Source organism: Arachis stenosperma, chromosome 5 (genome assembly GCF_014773155.1).
Source record: "Arachis stenosperma cultivar V10309 chromosome 5, arast.V10309.gnm1.PFL2, whole genome shotgun sequence".
NCBI classification, from domain to species: domain Eukaryota; kingdom Viridiplantae; phylum Streptophyta; class Magnoliopsida; order Fabales; family Fabaceae; genus Arachis; species Arachis stenosperma.
In genome coordinates this window covers 42,078,317-42,099,467 of record NC_080381.1, presented here as the reverse complement: position 1 = coordinate 42,099,467, position 21,151 = coordinate 42,078,317, and the positions used below count along the sequence as shown (strand labels likewise).

General features: G+C 39.2%; 1 protein-coding gene and 2 non-coding genes across 3 annotated transcripts; 1 reads left to right on the top strand and 2 right to left on the bottom strand.

Moving 5' to 3' along the window:
* Positions 1-4,821: 4,821 nt before the first annotated feature.
* Positions 4,822-5,220, bottom strand: LOC130980737 (uncharacterized). Its single transcript, XM_057904387.1, has one exon. The coding sequence runs from the start codon at positions 5,218-5,220 to the stop codon at positions 4,822-4,824; it is 399 nt and encodes a 132-aa protein (XP_057760370.1).
* Positions 5,221-11,396: 6,176 nt separating this feature from the next.
* Positions 11,397-11,504, top strand: LOC130984421 (small nucleolar RNA R71). Its single transcript, XR_009088359.1, has one exon. It is a non-coding gene; the product is annotated as a small nucleolar RNA R71 (small nucleolar RNA).
* Positions 11,505-19,305: 7,801 nt separating this feature from the next.
* LOC130983933 (small nucleolar RNA R71) lies at positions 19,306-19,413 on the bottom strand. Its single transcript, XR_009087900.1, has one exon. It is a non-coding gene; the product is annotated as a small nucleolar RNA R71 (small nucleolar RNA).
* Positions 19,414-21,151: the final 1,738 nt, after the last annotated feature.

The following is a 21,151-nucleotide window of genomic DNA, read 5'->3' as shown; positions in this document are numbered from 1 at the left end:
AATAAATGAGTATCATTGTCTGCATAAATGCCCCATATATTGAAGTTCTGCTATCTGCATAATAAGGATTTATGTTATTTTCTTATTCATCCCATTTTCTCTTAGTTTTGATGCTTGCTTGGGGACAAGCAAGGTTTAAGTTTGGTGTTGTGATGACAAGTCATCATATACCCATTTTTCAAGCTAATTTCACTTGTTTTGGTAGCATTTATGCACTTTCTTGCATCCTAAGTTAGTGATTTGGAGTGAAAATGCATAACTTCTCTAAATCAAGCAACCACTATGAAATTAATGATAAATCATGAGGTTTAAGCTAATTTTAATTGCATTTTAATTGATTTATAAGCCTCTTGAATTTAGTGATACTTTGAGTGGTTGTTTTGGTTTATTGTAGGTGAAGAAAAGAAAAGAAAATAAAAAGCGTGGCATAAAAAGTGTAGCCGAGGAAAGAAAAGCGTGGCCGAATCAAGGGAGAAGTGTGCCGAACTCATAGTGGAAGCAATCTTGCCCTCCACAAGGGCAGAATGCCCTCCACAAGGGCAGCATCAAGTGACCAAACCAAGACAAGGCAACCTTGCCCTGCCCACTCCAAGGGCAGAGCACAAAATGGTGCCTTGGAGCCAAGAGAAGCAAACTCTGCCCTGCCCTTGTGGAGAGCAGGATCGGGCTCCATGAGGAAAAAAAATCAAGATAAAAATGTCAATTATGCATGCTACAAGGCTCGAGCAAGGGACCATGAGGGAGCCAAGGACTAAGGGTGACTAGCGTGCCAAGAAATCCAAAGAAAAACTAGCGTGTTTGCTTCCTCCCAGAGTCGAACCCGAGGCGTGCAATATGGCAACCTTGCCCTGCCCTTGGCGCGGGCAGGGCAGCATTCAAAAGCTGGCGCACCAAATTTGCTTCCTGGCGCACCAACCGCGCGCAACATCCCCTTCTTGGCGCATCAACACATTCCTGCCCTGCCCTTGGCGCGGGCAGGGAGCATCCGCGCATCAGCGTACAACACGCGCACGCGCGCTCCTCAAACATGGCGCACCAAGCGCGCGCATCAGCCTTCCTGCCCTGCCCTTGGCGCGGGCAGGGCAGCCTCTGGCGCACCAACCTCCTACCAGACGCGCACAAATTTGCACCACAAGCACCAAGGCCGCACCAACTCCAAGCACCAAGCATCAATTTTCTGCCCTGCCCTCCACAAGGGCAGGGCAGCCTCCTGGGAGTGGTTTTTGGGCCAAAATTCAAATTAAAAATTGATTTGAATTCATTTCTTCACCAATCCAAAAGCCCATCCAAATCCCATCATCCAAGAATAGAAAGTGTATAAATAGGACTTAGTTTGATGTAATTAGGACTTTTAGTTACCTTTACTTTTGAGCTTTGCATTTTTGGCTTTCATTTTGAATTTTTGAACTTCCTTTCTGAGCTTTCTTGAGAGATTGGTCCGAGCATCAAGAGGATCAAAGGAGAATTGCTTGATCTCCTTCCTCATTTCCCTTGGGCAATTCTACTTACTGTTTTCTGAGTATTGGGTGTGTGAAATTGGGGAAATTCTGTCCCAATTCCCATTCAAACTCTTTGCATTTTATTTTCTGCATAATTCAATCCAAATTCTGTTCTTCTACTGCTTCATCTTTAATTTTCTGTCAATTGCTTAGTAACTTCAGATCTGGGAAGGAAATTGGGTTTTAGGCTCTGCTACCTAAGCCCTTGGGATCCTGAGATCACTTTTGGTTCCTCTGTGAACCTTTACTGCACTTTAAATTCCCTACTGTTTAAATTTCTGTTTGCATCCAATTCCATTTCTGCTATCTTCTTTACTGCAATTTACTTCTTCTTTGTTTAGATCCTGCAATCCCATTCCTCAATTCCCCTTTACATTCAAGCAATTTATCTTCCTTGCCATTTAAGTTACTGCAATTTAAGTTTCTTGCACTTTAAGTTTCAGTCATTTACTTTCTTGCTCTTTAAGTTTCTGCACTTTTACTCTTCTGTTCTTTATTTTACTGTATTTCTCCCTTCCCCCTTTACATTTACTGTCATTTAATTTCTGTTAAACACAAATCACTCAACCAAAACTTGATTCGCTTGACTAAACCACCCACTAAACTAAAATTGCTCAATCCTTCAATCCCTGTGGGATCGACCTCACTCATGTGAGTTATTATTACTTGATGCGACCCGGTACACTTGCCGGTGAGTTTTGTGTTGGATCGTTTTCCACACATCATTTAACGCCCAAAATGCTACCCTTTTGGGCGTTAAACGCCCAGCCAGGTACCCTGGCTGGCATTTAAACGCCAGTTTTCCTTCCTCACTGGGCATTTTGAATGCCCAGCTTTTTCTGTGTAATTCCTCTGCTGTATGTTCTGAATCTTCAATTCTCTGTATTACTGACTTGAAAAGACACAGATAAAAAAATTTTTTGGATTTTTAATAATGAGGAATAATCAAAATGAAACTAAGATCAAATAAATAATGCATGCAAGACACCAAACTTAGAAGTTTGTATACTATTGACACTAACAAATTGAGAATGCATATGAGAAACAACAAAACACTCAAGACAAGAGAATTTAAAGATCAGAGCAAGTAAATCATCAAGAACAACTTGAAGAATAATGAAGACACATGAATGAATTCGAAAAATGCAAGAAGAATAGAAACATGCAATTGACACCAAACTTAAAATTAGGCACTAGACTCAAACAAGAAACATAAAAATATTTTTTTATTTTAAGATTTTATAATTTTTTTGGATTTTTTCGAAAATTATATGGAGAAGTAAAATAAAGGTTTCAAAATTCTTAATGAGAATTCCAGGAATCATTGAAATGCTAGTCTAAGACTCCAGTCCAGGAATTAGACATGGCTTCACAGCCAGCCAAGCTTTCAAAGAAAGCTCCGGTCCAAAACACTAGACATGGCCAATGGCCAGCCAAGCCTTAGCAGATCATTACTCACAACAGCAGAATTGGTAGAAATCAACAAGCTCTTGTGATGATAAGTTGAAACCTCAGTCCAATAAGATTAGACATGGCTTCACAGCCAGCCAGACTTCAACAGATCATCATGAAACTCTAGAATTCATTCTTAAAAATTATGAAGAACAAAATAAAATAAAATTACCTAATCTAAGCAACAAGATGAACCGTCAATTGTCCAAACTCAAACAATCCCCGGCAACGGCGCCAAAAACTTGGTGCACGAAATTGTGATCATCAATGGCGCCATCAACATGGTACGCTCAATTGCAATCTCAACTCTTTATCACAACTTCGCACAACTAACCAGCAAGTGCACTGGGTCGTCCAAGTAATAAACCTTATGCGAGTAAGGGTCGATCCCACGGAGATTGTTGGTATGAAGCAAGCTATGGTCATCTTGTAAATCTCAGTCAGGCGGATTCAAATGGTTATGGAGGATTAATGATTAAAAGATAAATAAAACATAAAATAAAGATAGAGATACTTATGTAATTCATTGGTGAGAATTTTAGATAAGCGTATGGAGATGCTTTGTCCCTTCCGTCTCTCTGCTTTCCTACTGTCTTCATCCAATCCTTCTTACTCCTTTCCATGGCAAGCTGTATGTTGGGCATCACCGTTGTCAGTGGCTACAGTCCCGTCCTCTCAGTGAAAATGTTCAACGCGCTCTGTCACAGCACGGCTATTCATCTGTCGGTTCTCGATCATGTCGGAATAGAATCCAGTGATTCTTTTACGTTTGTCACTAACGCCCCACAATCACGAGTTTAAAGCTCGTCACAGTCATTCAATCCTTGAATCCTACTCAGAATACCACAGACAAGGTTTAGACCTTCCAGATTCTCTTGAATGCCGCCATCAATTCTAGCTTATACCACGAAGATTCTGATTAAGGGATCCAAGAGATATCCACTCAATCTAAAGTAGAACGGAGGTGGTTTCAAGCACACGTTCATGGGTGAGAATGATGATGAGTGTCACGGATCATCACATTCATCAAGTTGAGAAACAAGTGATATCTTAGAACAAGAATAAGCCGAATTGAATAGAAGAACAATAGTAATTGCATTGATACTCGAGGTACAGCAGAGCTCCACACCTTAATCTATGGTGTGTAAAAACTCCACCGTTGAAAATACATAAGTGATAATGGTGATCATTGGCTTCGGCCCCAGAGAGGGAACCAGAAGAACCAAGATAAAAATACAATAGCAAAAGGTCTTATTTATGGAAAACTAGTAGCTTAGGGTTTACAGAAATGAGTAAATGACATAAAAATCCACTTCCGGGCCCACTTGGTGTGTGCTTGGACTGAGCATTGAAGCTTTCATGTGTAGAGACTTTTCTTGGAGTTAAACGCCAGCTTTTGTGCCAGTTTTGGCGTTTAACTCCCACTTTTGTGCCAGTTCTGGCGTTTAACGCCGGGCATTCTTGAGCTGATTTCAAACGCCGGTTTGGGCCATCAAATCTCGGGCAAAGTATAGACTATCATATATTGCTGGAAAGCCCAGGATGTCTACTTTCTAAAGCAATTGAGAGCGCGCCAATTGGGCTTCTGTAGCTCCAGAAATTTCACTTCGAGTGCAGGGAGGTCAGAATCCAACAGCATCTGCAGTCCTTTTTAGCCTCTGAATCAGATTTTTGCTCAGGTCCCTCAATTTCAGCCAGAAAATACCTGAAACCACAGAAAAACACACAAACTCATAGTAAAGTCCAGAAAAGTGAATTTTAAATAAAAACTAATAAAAATATAATAAAAACTAACTAAAATATACTAAAAATATACTAAAAATAATGCCAAAAAGCGTATAAATTATCCGCTCATCAACGGTCCACAAGCTCAGTCTTTTGCTATTGGTGGATCTTCCAAGAGGAAGATCTCTAACTCCTTGTTGTTCTTCATCTTCTCGCCATGATACAGCTTCAGACGATGTCCATTGACTTTGATGAAATTAGAGCTTGAAGGATGGTTCAGGTGAAAGACTCCGTATGGCTCTGCTTTTTCTACTCTGTAGGGACCTTCCCATCTTGATCTCAGCTTGCCTGGCATGAGCCGCAACCTGGATTTGTAAAAGAGGACTAATTCCCCAGGGCTAAACTCTCTCCTCTTGATGTGCTTATCATGCACAGCCTTCACCTTCTCTTTGTACAGCCTGGAGTTCTCATAAGCTTCTAGGCGAAGGTTCTCTAATTCTTGTAGTTGCAGCTTCCTTTCAGCTCCGGCTTTCTCAAACCCCATGTTGCATTCTCTTACCGCCCAGAAAGCTTTGTGCTCTACCTCCATTGGAAGGTGACAAGCTTTGCCATAGACTAGGCGGAATGGACTCATTCCTATGGGTGTCTTGTATGCTGTCCGGTAAGCCTAGAGTACATCAACAAGTCTGGTGCTCCAGTCCTTCCGATGGGGCTTGACCATCTTCTGCAATATGCGCTTTATCTCTCTGCTAGATACCTCGGCTTTCCCATTGATCTGGGGGTGGTAAGCTGTTGCTATCTTGTGAATGATGCCATGTTTCTTTAGAAGGCCTGTTAATCTCCTATTACAAAAGTGGGTGCCTTGATCACTCACGATTGCTCATGGTGATCCAAAGTGATAGATAATATGATTTCTAACAAAAGAGACAACAATGTTAGCATCATCAGTGCGGCCAGGATTGCTTTCACCCATTTAGAAACATAATCCACAACAACAGTATGTATGAGAAACCATTAGAGTTTGGAAATGGACCCATAAAGTCAATGCCCCAAACATCAAAAATTTCACATAACAGCATAAGCTGTTGGGGCATCTCATCCCTCTTGGATATATTACCAAATCTTTGGCATGTGGAACAAGATTTATAAAAGGCAACAGCATCCTTAAAAAGGGTGGGCCACCAGAATCCACAGTCTAATATTTTTCTAGCTGTTCTTTGAGGGCCAAAATGTCCACCACTCTCAGAAGAGTGGCAGGCCTCTAAAATTGACTGGAGTTCTGATTGAGGCACACACCTTCTAATTACTGGTCAGCAGCATATCTCCATAAATATGGGTCATTCCATATATAATATTTGGACTTGCTTTTAAGCTTGTCCTTTTGATGTTTAGTAAAATCAGGAGGGAAGGTATGACTAACTAGATAATTAGCTATAGGTGCATATCAAGGGGTTACTTCAAATATTGCCTACAACCTATCAAATGGAAAAGCATCATTGATAGGAGTGGGGTCATCCTTGATGTACTCTAGACGACTCAAGTGGTCTACCACTAAATTCTGTGAACCACTCCTATCATTGGTGGGAATTTCATTAGTGGGAATTTCAGATAAGTGTATGGAGATTCTTTATCCCTCTTGAATCTCTGCTTTCCTACTGCCTTCATCCAATCCTTCATACTCCTTTCCATGGCAAGCTGTATGTTCGGGTTTTACCGTCGTCAATGGCTACCTCCCATCCTCTCAGTGAAAATGGTCCAAATGCGCTGTCACCGCACAGCTAATCATCTGTCGGTTCTCGATCATGTTAGAATAGAATCCAGTGATTCTTTTGTGTCTATCACTACGCCCAACACTCGTGAGTTTGAAGCTCGTCACAGTTATCCCATCTCAGATCCTACTCGGAATACCACAGACATGGTTTAGACTTTCCGGATCTTAGGAATGGCCGCCAATAATTCTATCTTATACCACGAAGACTCCGATCTTTCGGAATGGAGGCTAAGAGATACGCGCTCGATCTAAGGTAGAATAAAAGTGGTTGTCAGTCACACGTTCATAGGTGAGAATGATGATGAGTGTCACGGATCATCACATTCATCATGTTGAAGTGCAGCGAATATCTTAGAATAAGAATAAGCTAAATTGAATAGAAAAATAATAGTAATTGCATTAATACTCGAGGTACAGCAGAGCTCCACACCTTAATCTATGGTGTGTAGAAACTCCACTGTTGAAAATACATAATAACAAGGTCTAGGCATGGCCGAGAGGCCAGCCTCCAAAACTTGATCAAAGCATTAAAAGATAATCCAAAGATGAAAATACAATAGTAAAAAGTCCTATTTATACTAGACTAGTTACTAGGGTTTACAGAAATAAGTCTTAGTGCAGAAATCCACTTCCGGGGCCCACTTGGTGTGTGCTTGGGCTGAGCTTGAGCTTTACACGTGCAGAGGCTTCTCTTGGAGTTAAACGCCAAGTTGTAACGTGTTTTTGGCGTTTAACTCTGGTTTGTGACGTGTTTCTGGCGTTTTACTCTAGAATGCAGCATAGAACTGGCGTTGAACGCCAGTTTGTGTCATCTAAACTCGAATGAAGTATGGACTATTATATATTACTGGAAAGCCCTGGATATCTAATTTCCAACACAATTGAGACTGTGCAATTTGGAGTTCTGTAGCTCCAGAAAATTTATTTTGAGTGCAGGGAGGTCAGAATCCAACAGCATCAGCAGTCCTTTTTCAGCCTGAATCATATTTTTGCTCAGGTCCCTCAATTTCAGCCAGAAAATACCTGAAATCACAAAAAACACACAAACTCATAGTAAAGTCCAGAAATGTGAATTTTGCATAAAAACTAATAAAAACATCCCTAAAAGTAGCTAGATCTTACTAAAAATTACCTAAAAACAATGCCAAAAAGCGTATAAATTATCCGTTCATCACAACACCAAACTTAAATTGTTACTTGTCCCCAAGCAACTGAAAATCAAATAGGATAAAAAGAAGAGAATATACTATGAATCCCAAAATATCAATGAATATTAGTCTTAATTAGATGAGCGGGACTTGTAGCTTTTTGCTTCTGAACAGGTTTGGCATCTCACTTTATCCTTTGAAGTTTTAGAATGATTGGCATCCATAGGAACTCAGAGTTCAGATAGTGTTATTTATTCTCCTAGTTAAGTATGTTGATTCTTAAAAATAGCTACTTTTATGAGTCTTGGCCGTGGCCCTAAGCACTTTGTTTTCCAGTATTACCATCGGATACATAAATGCCACAGATACATGACTGGGTGAACCTTTTCAGATTGTGACTCAGCTTTGCTAAAGTCCCCAGTTAGAGGTGTCCAGAGCTCTTAAGCACACTCTTTTTGCTTTGGATCATGACTTTAACCACTCAGTCTCAAGCTTTTCACTTGGACTTGCATGCCACAAGCACATGGTTAGAGACAGCTTGATTTAGCCGCTTAGGCCTAGATTTATTTCCTTGCACCCTCCTATCCATTGATGCTCAAAGCCTTGGATCTTTTTTACCCTTGCCTTTTGGTTTTAAGGGCTATTAGTTTTTTTTTGCTTGCTTTTTTTCTTTTTCTTTCTTTAAATTTTTTTTCGCCACTTCTTTTTTTTTTCACAAGCTTTGTTCTTCACTGCTTTTTCTTGCTTCAAGAATCAATTTTATGATTTTTTAGATCATCAATAACATTTCTCTTTTTCATCATTCTTTCAAAAGCCAACAATTTTAACATTCATAAACAACAAGATAAAAAATATGCACTGTTTAAGCATTCATTCAGAAAACAAAAAGTATTATCACCACATCAATATAATTAAACTAAATTCAAGGATGAATTCGAAACTCATGTACTTCTTGTTCTTTTGTATTAAAAAACATTTTTCATTTAAGAAAGGTGAAGGATTCATGGAATTATTCATATCCTTAAGACATAGACACTAGACACTAATGATCATGTAATAAAGACACAAACATAGACAAACATGAAGCTCAAAAACCGAAAAACAGAGAGATAAGAACAAGAAAGTTAAGGAATGAGTCCACCTTAGTGATGGTGGCGCCTTCTTCTTGAAGGACAAATGGTGTTCTTGAGCTCCTCTATGTCTATTCCTTGCCTTTGTTGTTCCATCCCTAGTGATTTTGGTGCTCCTATCCTTAGTTGCTCCCAATAGTTGTGTGGGGGAAAATGTATCCCCTGAGGTATCTCAAGGATTTATTGATGAGAGAATTCCTCATGCTCTTGTTGAGGTCCATGAGTGGGCTCTCTTGATGTGCAGTCAAATGCTCTACTACTGAGCTATGGACCCTTGAGATGAATCTCTCCATCTCTCATGACTCGGAGGTGGAAGCTTTTGTCTTCCCTTTCCTCTTTCTAGAGGTTTCTCCGGCCTTAGGTGCCATAAATGGTTATGGAAAAACAAAAATCAATGCTTTTACCACACCAAACTTAAAATGTTTGCTCGTCCTCGAGCAAAAGAAGAAAGAATGAAGGGGAGGAAGGAAGAGAATGGAGAAGATGGAGGGAGAGAGTGAAATGTGGGGTAGGTGGGGATCCTGTAGGGTCCACAGATCCTAAGGAGTCAAGAATTTATCATCCCTGCTCCTATTAGGTGTGTAAACGCCCTTGCAGTGTAATCCTGGCATTTAACGCCACACTGTAGCTTGTTTCTGGCATTAAACGCCCATATGTAGCCTGTTTCTGGCGTTTAACGCCAGCCTGATGCTTGTTTCTGGCGTTAAACGCCAGCTTGGTGCTTGTTTCTGGCGTTAAACGCCAGACAGGTGCTTGTTTCTGGCGTTTAAACGCCAGACAGCTCTTCCTCCAGGGTGTGTTTTTTCTTCAGCTATTTTTTATTCTATTTTTAATTTTTGCTATTGTTTTGTGACTCCACATGATCATAAACCTAATAAAAGATAAAAGAACAATAGAAATATAGATAAATAAAAATTGGGTTGCCTCCCAATAAGCGCTTCTTTAATGTCAATAGCTTGACAGTGAGCTCTCATGGAGCTTCACAGATGTTCAGAGCATTGTTGGGATCTCCCAACACCAAACTTAGAGTTTGAATGTGGGGGTTCAACACCAAACTTAGAGTTTGGTTGTGGCCTCCCAACACCAAACTTAGAGTTTGATTGTGGGGGCTTTGTTTGACTCTGTATTGAGAGAAGCTTTTCATGCTTCCTCTCCATGGTTGCAGAGGAAGATCCTTGAGCTTTAAACACAAGGTAGTCCCCATTCAATTGAAGGACTAGCTCTCCTCTGTCAACATCAATCACAGCTTCTGCTGTGGCTAGGAAGGGTCTTCCAAGGATGATGCATTCATCCTCATCCTTCCCAGTGTCTAGGATTATGAAATCAGCAGGGATGTAAAGGCCTTTATCCTTCGCTAACACATCCTCTACCAATTCATAAGCTTGTTTTATTGACTTGTCTGCCATCTCTAATGAGATTCTTGCTGCTTGTACCTCAAAGATCCCCAATTTCTCCATTACAGAGAGTGGCATGAGATTTATACCTGACCTTAGGTCACACAGAGCCTTCTCAAAGGTCATGGTACCTATGGTACAGGGTATTAAGAATTTACCAGGATCTTGTTTCTTTTGAGGTAAAGTTTGCTGAACCCATGTATTTAGTTCACTAATGAGCAAGGGAGGTGCATCTTCCCAAGTCTCATTACCAAACAACTTGGCATTCAGCTTCATGATGGCTCCCAGATATTGAGCAACTTGCTCTTCAGTTACATTTTCATCCTCTTCAGAGGAAGAATAGTTCTTAGAGCTCATGAATGGCAGAAGGAAGTTTAATGGAATCTCTATGGTCTCTATATGAGCCTCAGATTCTTTTAGGTCCTCAATAAGGAACTCCTTTCTATCTGGAGGATGTCCCATTAGATCTTCCTCATTGGGATTCACGTCCTCCCCTTTCTCTTTGTATTCGGCCATCTTGATAATATCAATGGCCTTGCACTCTCTTTTTGGATTCTCTTCTGTATTGCTTGGAAGAGCACTAGGAGGAGTTTCAGTGATTTTCTTACTCAGCTGACCCACTTGTGCCTCCAAGTTTCTAATGGAGGACCTTGTTTCATTCATGAAACTTAAAGTGGCCTTAAATAGATCAGAGACTATGTTTGCTAAGCTAGAGGGGCTCTGCTCAGAATTCTCTGTCTATTACTCAAAAGATGATGGAAAAGGCTTGCTATTGCTAAACCTGTTTCTTCCACCATTATTAAAGCCTTGTTGGGGCTTTTGTTGATACTTCCATGAGAAATTTGGATGATTTCTCCATGAGGGATTATAGGTGTTTCCATAGGCTTTACCCATGTAATTCACCTCTGCCATTGCAGGTTCTCAGGATCATAAGCTTCTTCTTCAGAAGATGCTTCTTTAGTACTGTTGGATGCATTTTGCAATCCATTCAGACTCTGAGAAATCATGTTGACTTGCTGAGTCAACATTTTGTTCTGATCCAATATGGCATTCAGAGCATCAATTTCAAGAACTCCCTTCCTTTGAGGTATCCCATTACTCACAGGATTCCTCTCAGAGGTGTACATGAATTGGTTATTTGCAACCATGTCAATGAATTCTTAAGCTTCTGCAGGCATTTTCTTTAGGTGAATGGATCCACCTGCAGAATGGTCCAGTGACATCTTAGAGAACTCAGATAGACCATCATAGAATATATCCAAAATGGTCCACTCTGAAAGCATGTCAGAAGGACACTTTTTGGTCAACTGCTTGTATCTTTCCCAAGCTTCATAGAGGGATTCGCCATCTTTTTGCTTGAAGGTCTGAACATTCACTCTAAGCTTGCTCAGCTTTTGAGGAGGAAAGAACTTGGCCAAGAAGGCCGTAACCAGCTTATCCCAAAAGTCTAGGCTATCTTTAGGTTGTGAGTCTAACCATGTTCAAGCCCTGTCTCTTACAGCAAAAAGGAAAAGCAAGAGCCTGTAGACTTCAGGATTTACTCCATTAGTCTTAACAGTATCACAGATCTGCAAGAACTCAGTTAAAAACTGATAGGGATCTTCTGATGGAAGTCCATGAAACTTGCAGTTCTGTTGCATTAGAGCAACTAGTTGAGACTTCAGCTCAAAATTGTTTGCTCCAATGGCAGGGATTGAGATGCTTCTTCCATAAAAGTTGGAAGTAGGTGTAGTATAATCACCAAGCATCCTCCTTGCATTATTATTTGGTTCGGCCATGTCTCCTTCTTTTTCGAGATTCTCTGTAAGGTTTTCTCTGAATTGTTGTGCTTTAGCTTCTCTTAGCTTCTTCTTCAGAGTCCTTTCAGGTTCAGGGTCTGCTTCAACAAGAATGTCCTTGTCCTTGCTCCTGCTCATATGAAAAAGAGGAGAACAGAAAAGAAGAGGAATCCTCTATGTCACAGTATAGAGATTCCTTTATGTGAGTAGAAGAAGAAAAGAATAGAAGAAGGATGAGAAAAATTCGAACACAGAGGAGAAGAGAGGGTTCGAATTTTAGATGAAGAGAAGAGTTAGTAAATGAATAAATAAATAGAAGGAGGTGAGAGAGAGGAGTTTTCAAAAATTATTTTTGAAAAATGGTTAGTGATTTTCAAAAATTAAATCAAAATTAAAATTTGAAACAATTTGTTAATTAAAAAGAATTTTGAAAAAGATGGATGGTGATTTTTGAAAATTAGAAAGAGAAAAGTGGTTAGGTGGTTTTGAAAAAGATAAGAAATAAACAAAAAGTTAATTATTTAGTTGAAAAAGATTTAAAAATCAATTTTGAAAAGATAAGGAGTTAGAAAATATTTTTGAAATTGATTTTGAAAAAGATATGATTTGAAAAAGATATGATTGAAATTTATTTTGAAAAAGATTTGAAAAGGAAATTAAAAAGATTTGATTTTTAAAATTAAAATTGATTACTTGACTAACAAGAAACTAAAAGATATGATTCTAGAATTTAAAGATTGAACCTTTCTTAACAAGAAAGTAACAAACTTCAAATTTTTTAATCAATCACATTAATTGTTAGTAAAGTTTTCAAAAATTATGAAATAAAATTAAGAAAAAGATTTGAAAATCAATTTAAAAAAAATTTCGAAAATAACAAAAGGATAAAGAAAAGATTTGATTTTGAAAAAGATTTTGAAAAGATAAGATTTTTAAAATTGAAATCTTGACTTGACTAACAAGAAACAACTTATTTTAAAAAATTTTTGACTAAGTCAACCCAAAGATTTCGAAAATTTATGAGACAAATAAGGGAAAGATATTTTTTATTTTTTAATTTTTAATGAGGAGAGAGAAAAACACAAATATGACTCACAACATGAAAATTATGAATCAAAACACATGATGCATGCAAGAACACTATGAACGTCAAGATGAACACCAAGAACACTTTGAAAATCAAGATGAACATCAAGACTTATTTTTGAAAAATTTTCAAGAAAAGAAAAACATGCAAGACACCAAACTTAGAAATTTTTCATGTTTAGACACTATGAATGCAAAAATGCATATGAAAAACAACAAAAGACACAAAACAAGAAAACTTAAAGATCAAACAAGAAGACTTGTCAAGAACAACTTGAAGATCATGAAGAACACCATGCATGAGTTTTTCGAAAAATGCACAAATTTTAAAAACATGCAATTGACACCAAACTTAAAAATTGACACAAGACCCAAACAAGAAACACAAAAATATATATTTTTTATTTATGATTTTATAAATTTTTTGTATTTTTTTTTTGAAAATTTCTTTTTTTGAAAAACAAAAACAAATAAAAAAATTTTTGAAAGATTTTTGACAACTTTTTGAAAAGAAAATTACCTAATCTGAGCAACAAGATGAACCGTCAGTTATCCAAACTCGAACAATCCCCGACAATGGTGCCAAAAACTTAGTGCACAAAATTGTGATCATCAACAATGGCGCCAAAGACTTGGAGCTCTTAAACGTGAATCACACTTTGTCACAACTTCGCACAACTAACCAGCAAGTGCACTGGGTCGTCCAAGTAATACCTTACGTTGTAAGGGTCGATCCCACGGAGATTGTTGGTATGAAGCAAGCTATGGTCATCTTATAAATCTCAGTCAGGCGGATTCTAATGGTTATAATGGTTTTCGAATATAAAGATAATAAAGCATAAAATAAATATAGAGATACTTATGTAATTCATTGGTGGAAATTTCAGATAAGTGTATGGAGATGCTTTATCCCTCTTGAATCTCTGCTTTCCTACTGCCTTCATCCAATCCTTCATACTCCTTTCCATGGCAAGCTGTATGTTTGGGTTTCACCGGCGTCAATGGTTACCTCCCATCCTCTCAGTGAAAATGTTCCAAATGCGCTGTCACCGCACAGCTAATCATCTGTCGGTTCTCAATCATGTTGGAATAGAATCTAGTGATTCTTTTGCGTCTGTCACTACACCCAGCACTTGCGAGTTTGAAGCTCGTCACAGTCATCCCATCTCAGATCCTACTCGGAATACCACAGAAAAGGTTTAAACTTTCCGGATCTTAGGAATGGCCGCCAATAATTCTAGCTTATACCACGAAAACTCCGATCTTTCGGAATGGAGGCTAAGAGATACGCGCTTAATCTAAGGTAGAACGAAAGTGGTTGTCAGTCACACGTTCATAGGTGAGAATGATGATGAGTGTCACAGATCATCACATTCATCATGTTGAAGTGCAGCGAATATCTTAGAATAAGAATAAGCTGAATTGAATAGAAGAATAATAGTAATTGCATTAATACTCGAGGTACAACAGAGCTCCACACCTTAATCTATGGTGTGTAGAAACTCCACCGTTGAAAATACATAAGAACAAGGTCTAGGCATGGCCTAGAGGCCAGCCTCCAAAACGTGATCAAAGGATCAAAAGATAATCCAAAGATGAAAATACAATAGTAAAAAGTCCTATTTATACTAGACTAGTTACTAGGGTTTACAGAAATAAGTCTTAGTGCAGAAATCCACTTCCGGGGCACACTTGGTGTGTGCTTGGGCTAAGTTTGAGCTTTACACGTGCAGAGGCTTCTCTTGGAGTTAAACGCCAAGTTGTAACGTGTTTTTGGCGTTTAACTCTGGTTTGTGACGTGTTTCTGGCGTTTTACTCTAGAATGCAGCATGGAACTGGCGTTGAACTCCAGTTTGCATCGTCTAAACGCGAATAAATTATAGACTATTATATATTGCTGGAAAGCCCTGGATGTCTACTTTCCAACACAATTGAGAGCGCACCATTTAGAATTCTGTAGCTACAGAAAATTCATTTTGAGTACAGAAAGGTCAGAATCCAACAGCATCAGCAGTCCTTTTTCAGCCTGAATCAGATTTTTGCTCAGGTCCCTCAATTTCAGCCAGAAAATACTTGAAATCACAGAAAAATACACAAACTCATAGTAAAATCTAGAAATGTGAATTTTGCATAAAAACTAATAAAAACATCCCTAAAAGTAGCTAGATCTTACTAAAAACTACCTAAAAATAATGCCAAAAAATGTATAAATTATCCGTTCATCAGTAGTGTAATTAGACTGAGCAGTATCTAAGGTCTTAGAGGCATAGGCAATAATAAAAGGGTCCTTACCATCGCACTGAGCCAGTGCCACTCCTACTGCATAATTGGAGGCGTGATGCACGAAAACTTGTCTCTCAACAAATTTTCCTTCGGCAAGTATACCTAATTGTCTTCAAGTAAAAACTCACAATAGAGTGAGGTCGCATCCCACAGGGATTGATTGGTCAAGCAACTTTAGTTGGAAAGATGTGCTAGTTGAGCTAACAGCAATTGAGTTGAGAATTACAGAAAATTTAAATAGCGGGAAAGTAAAGTGCAAAAAGTAAATTGCAGAATCTTAAATGGGGATTTGGAAAAATAAGCATGAAGATAAATGGCAGAAATTAAAGAGAATGGGTGATGAGCGGATAATTTGTACCCTTTTTGGCATCGTTTTTAGTATGTTTTTAGTAGTTTTAGTTGAGTTCTTAGTATATTTTTATTAGTTTTTAGTTAAAATTCACTTTTCTGGACTTTACTATGAGTTTGTGTGTTTTTCTGTGATTTCAGGTATTTTCTGGCTGAAATTGAGGGACCTGAGCAAAAATCTGATTCAGAGACTGAAAAGGACTGCAGATGCTGTTGGATTCTGACCTCCCTGAACTCGAAGTGGATTTTCTGGAGCTACAGAAGCCCATTTGGCGCGCTCTCAACGGCGTTGGAAAGTAGACATCCTGGGCTTTCCAGCAATATATGATAGTCCATACTTTGCCCAAGATTTGATGGCCCAAACCGGCGTTCAAAGTCACCCTCAGGAATTCCAGCGTTAAACGCCGGAACTGGCACCTAAATGGGAGTTAAACGCCCAAACTGGCATAAAAGCTGGCGTTTAACTCCAAGAAGGGTCTCTACACGAAATTGCTTCATTGCTCAGCCCAAGCACACACCAAGTGGGCCCGGAAGTGGATTTTTATGTCATTTACTCATCTCTGTACACCCTAGGCTACTAGTTTTCTATAAGTAGGACCTTTTACTATTGTATTTGAGAGCTTTTGATCATGTTTTGATGATTGAACCCTCTTTGGGAGGCTGGCCATTCAGCCATGCCTAGACCTTGTTCTTATGTATTTTCAACGGTGGAGTTTCTACACACCATAGATTAAGGTGTGGAGCTCTGCTGTACCTCGAGTATTAATGCAATTACTATTGTTCTTCTATTCAATTCCGCTTGTTCTTTGTCCAAGATATCACTTGTTCTTCAACTTGATGAATGTGATGATCCGTGACACTCATCATCATTCTCACCTATGAACAAGGTGACTGACAACCACTTTTGTTCTACAAGCAACCAAGGCTCTAGTGAATATCTCTTGGATTCCTGATACACGATGCATGGTTGATCGCCTGACAACCGAGTGCTCGCCTGATAAACGAGCCAGCCATTCCGTGAGATCAGAGTCTTCGTGGTATAGGCAAGAACTGATGGCGGCATTCAAGAGAATCCGGAAGGTCTAAACCTTGTCTGTGGTATTCTGAGTAGGATTCAATGATTGAATGACTGTGACGTGCTTCAAACTCCTAGCAGGCGGGGCGTTAGTGATAGACGCAAAAGAATCACTGGATTCTATTCCGGCCTGACCGAGAACCGACAGCTGATTAGCCATATGCTGTGATAGAGCATAGGAACATTTTCACTGAGAGGATGGGAGGTAGCCACTGACAACGGTGAAACCCTACATAAGCTTGCCATGGAAAGGAGTAAGAAGGATTGGATGAAGACAGTAGGAAAGCAGAGAGACGGAAGGGAAGGCATCTTCATACGCTTATCTGAAGTTCCTACCAATGAATTACATAAGTACCTCTATCTTTATCTTTATGCTTTATGCGTTTATCACCTATACCCATTTGAGTCTGCCTGACTAAGATTTACAAGGTGACCATAGCTTGCTTCATACCAACAATCTCCGTGGGATCGACCCTTCCTCGCGTAAGGTTTATTACTTGGACGACCCAGTGCACTTGCTGGTTAGTTGTGCAAAGTTGTGTTTATGCCATGGTATTGAGCACCAAGTTCTTGGGGCCATTACTAGGGATTATTTGAGTTGTGAAAAGTAGTGATCACAATTTCGCACACCAAGTTTTTGGCACCGTTGCCGGGGATTGTTTTGTGTATGGACAACTGACGGTTCATCTTGTTGCTTAGATTAGGTATTTTTCTTCAGAGTTCTTAAGAAGGAATTCTAGTGTTTCATGATGATCTGTTGAAATCTGGCTGGCTGAGAAGCCATGTCTAATCTCATTGGACCGAGGTTTCAACTAATCATCACAAGAGCTTGTTGATTTCTATCAATCTTGCTATTGGAACAATGATCTGCTAAGGCTTGGCTGGCCATTGGCCATGTTTAGTGTTTTGGACCGAAGCTTTCTTTGAAAGCTTGGCTGGCTGTGAAGCCATGTCTAATTCCTGGACCGGAGTCTTAGACTAGCATTGCAATGATTCCTGGAATCCAAATTAAGAATTCTGAACTTTTATTTTCTATTTCCATATAATTTTCGAAAAAACACAAAAAAAATTTCAAAATAAAAAAAAAACCAAAAAGATTTTATGTTTCTTGTTTGAGTCTAGTGTCTAATTTTAAGTTTGGTGTCTTGCATGTATTATTTATTTGATCTTGGTTCTATTTTCAAGTCAATAGTACAGGGAACTGAAGATTCAGAACATGCAGCAGAGGAATTACACAGAAAAAGCTGGGCGTTCAAAATGCCCAGTGAAGAAGGACAGACTGGCGTTTAAACGCCAGCCAGGGTGCCTGGTTGGGCGTTTAACGCCCAAAAAGGTAGCATTTTGGCGTTAAACGCCAGAATGGATACCATTCTGGGCGTTTAACGCCATGATGGCACAAGGGGGAGGATTTTGTTTTCAAATCAATTTTTTTTTTGCAAGTTTTCAAAGTTTTTCAAAATCAAATCTTTTTCAAATCATATCTTTTCAATCAAATGTTTTCAAAATCAATTTCTTTCCTTTTTCAAAGATACTTGCTAACAATTAATGATTTGATTCAACATTTCAAGTATGTTGCCTTTTCTGTTGAGAAAGGTTTAATGTTTGAATCATATCTTTTCTTGATAGCCAAGTTATTAATTTTTAAAATCAAATCTTTTAAAAATGTTTTTCAAATCATATCTTCTCAATCACATTTTTTTTAAACCAATCATATCTTCTCAATCACATCTTTTTCAAAATAGTTTTCAATTAAATCTTTTTAATTTCTAATTTCAAAATCTTTTTCAAAAATCACTTGTTTTCTTTCCCACTCTTATTTTCGAAAATTAATTAGTGTTTTTCAAAATGTTTTCAAATTCTTTAACTTAATTTTCAAAAAAAAGCTCCTCCTCTCTTCTCACATCCTTCTATTTATGGAGTACCACTCCTTCTCAATGCACAATTCGAACTCTCTCTGATTAAGTTCGAATTCTTCTACCTCTTTCTTCTATTTTTCTGTTCTTCTGACACCTCAAGGAATCTCTATACTGTGACATAGAGGATTCCACATTTTCTTGTTCTCTTCTCTTTCATATGAGCAGGAGCAGAGACAAAGGCATTCTTGTTGAAGCTGACCCTGAACCTGAAAGGACCTTGAAGCGAAAGCTAAGAGAAGCTAAGGCACAATTCTCTACAGAGGACCTAACAGAAATCTTCAAAGAAGAAGAAGACATGGCAGCCGAAAACAACAACACTGCAAACAATGCAAGGAAGGTGCTGGGTGACTTTACTGCACCTACTCCCGACTTCTATGGGAGAAGCATCTCTATCCCTGCCATTGGAGCAAACAACTTTGAGCTTAAGCCTCAATTAGTTTCTCTAATGCAACAGAATTGCAAGTTTCATGGACTTCCATTGGAAGATCCTCATCAGTTTTTAGCTGAATTCTTGCAAATCTGTGACACTGTCAAGACTAATGGGGTTGACCCTGAGGTCTACAGACTTATGCTATTCCCTTTTGCTGTAAGAGACAGAGCTAGGACATGGTTGGACTCACAACCTAAAGAAAGCCTGGACTCATGGGAAAAGCTAGTCAATGCCTTCTTGGCAAAATTCTTTCCACCTCAAAAATTGAGTAAGCTTAGAGTGGAAGTCCAAACCTTCAGACAGAAGGATGGAGAATCCCTCTATGAAGCTTGGGAAAGATACAAACAATTGATCAGAAAATATCCTTCTGACATGCTTTCTGAATGGAGCATCATAGGTATTTTCTATGATGGTCTCTCTGAACTATCCAAGATGTCTTTGGATAGCTCTGCTGGAGGATCTCTTCATTTGAAGAAGACGCCTACAGAAGCTCAAGAGCTAATTGAAATGGTTGCAAATAACCAATTCATGTACACTTCTGAAAGGAATCCTGTGAACAATGGGACTAATCAGAAGAAAGGAGTTCTTGAGATTGATGCTCTGAATGCCATTCTGGCTCAGAACAAGTTATTGACTCAACAAGTCAATTTGATTTCTCAAAGTCTGTCTGGAATGCAAAATGCACCAAGCAGTACTAAGGATGCTTCATCTGAAGAAGAAGCATATGATCCTGAGAACCCTTCAATGGAAGAGGTGAATTACCTAGGAGAACCCTATGGAAACACCTATAATTCTTCATGGAGAAATCACCCAAATTTCTCATGGAAGAATCAAGAAAGACCTCAACAAGGTTTTAACAACAATAATGGTGGAAGAAACAGGTTTAGCAATGGCAAGCCTTTTCCATCATCTTCTCAGCAACAGACAGAGAGTTCTAAGCAGAACATCTCTGACTTAGCAACCATGGTCTCTGATCTAATCAAAACCACTCAAAGTTTCATGACTGAAACAAGGTCCTCCATTAGGAATTTGGAGGCACAAGTGGGACAGCTGAGCAAGAAAGTTACTGAACTCCCTCCTAGTACTCTCCCAAGCAACACAGAAGAAAATCCAAAAGGAGAATGCAAGGCCATCAATATGGCCGAATTTGGAGAGGAGGAAGAGGAAGTGGACGCCACTGAGGAATACCTCAATGGGCGTGCACTAGCCTCCAATGAGTTCCCCAATGAGGAACCATGGGAATCTGAGGCTCAAAATGAGACCATAGAGATTCCATTGGACTTACTTCTGCCATTCATGAGCTCTGATGAGTATTCTTCCTCTGAAGAGGATGAGTATGTCACTGAAGAGCAAGTTGCTAAATACCTTGGAGCAATCATGAAGCTAAATGACAAGTTATTTGGAAATGAGACTTGGGAGAATGAACCTCCTTTGCTCACCAAAGAACTGGATGACTTGTCTAGGCAGAAATTACCTCAAAAGAGACAAGATCCTGGGAAGTTTTCAATACCTTGTACCATAGGCACCATGACCTTCAAGAAGGCTCTGTGTGACTTAGGGTCAAGTGTAAACCTCATGCCTCTCTCTGTAATGGAGAAGCTAAGGATCTTTGAGGTGCAAGCTGCAAGAATCTCATTAGAGATGGCAGACAACTCAAGAAAACAAGCTCATGGACTTGTAGAGGATGTTTTGGTGAAGATTGAAGACCATTACATCCCTGCTGATTTCATAGTCCTAGAGACTGGGAAGTGCATGGATGAAACCATCATCCTTGGCAGACCCTTCCTAGCCACAGCAAAGGCTGTGATTGATGTTGATAGAGGCGAGCTGATCATTCAAGTGAATGAAGAATCCTTTGTGTTTAAGGCTCAAGGATATCCCTCTGTCACCATGGAGAGGAAGCATGAAGAGCTTCTCTCAAATCAGAGTCAAACAGAGCCCCCACAGTCAAACTCTAAGTTTGGTGTTGGGAAGCCACAACCAAACTCTTAGTTTGGTGTTGAACCCCCACATTCAAACTCTAAGTTTGGTGTTGGGAGGTTCCAACATTGCTCTGAGCATTTCTGAGGCTCCATGAGAGTCCTCTGTCAAGCTAATGACATTAAAGAAGCGCTTG

Excerpts from the sequence above, each read along its gene's own strand:
- LOC130980737 (XM_057904387.1), bottom strand. The coding sequence starts at position 5,220 with ATGGGGTTTGAGAAAGCCGGAGCTGAAAGGAAGCTGCAACTACAAGAA.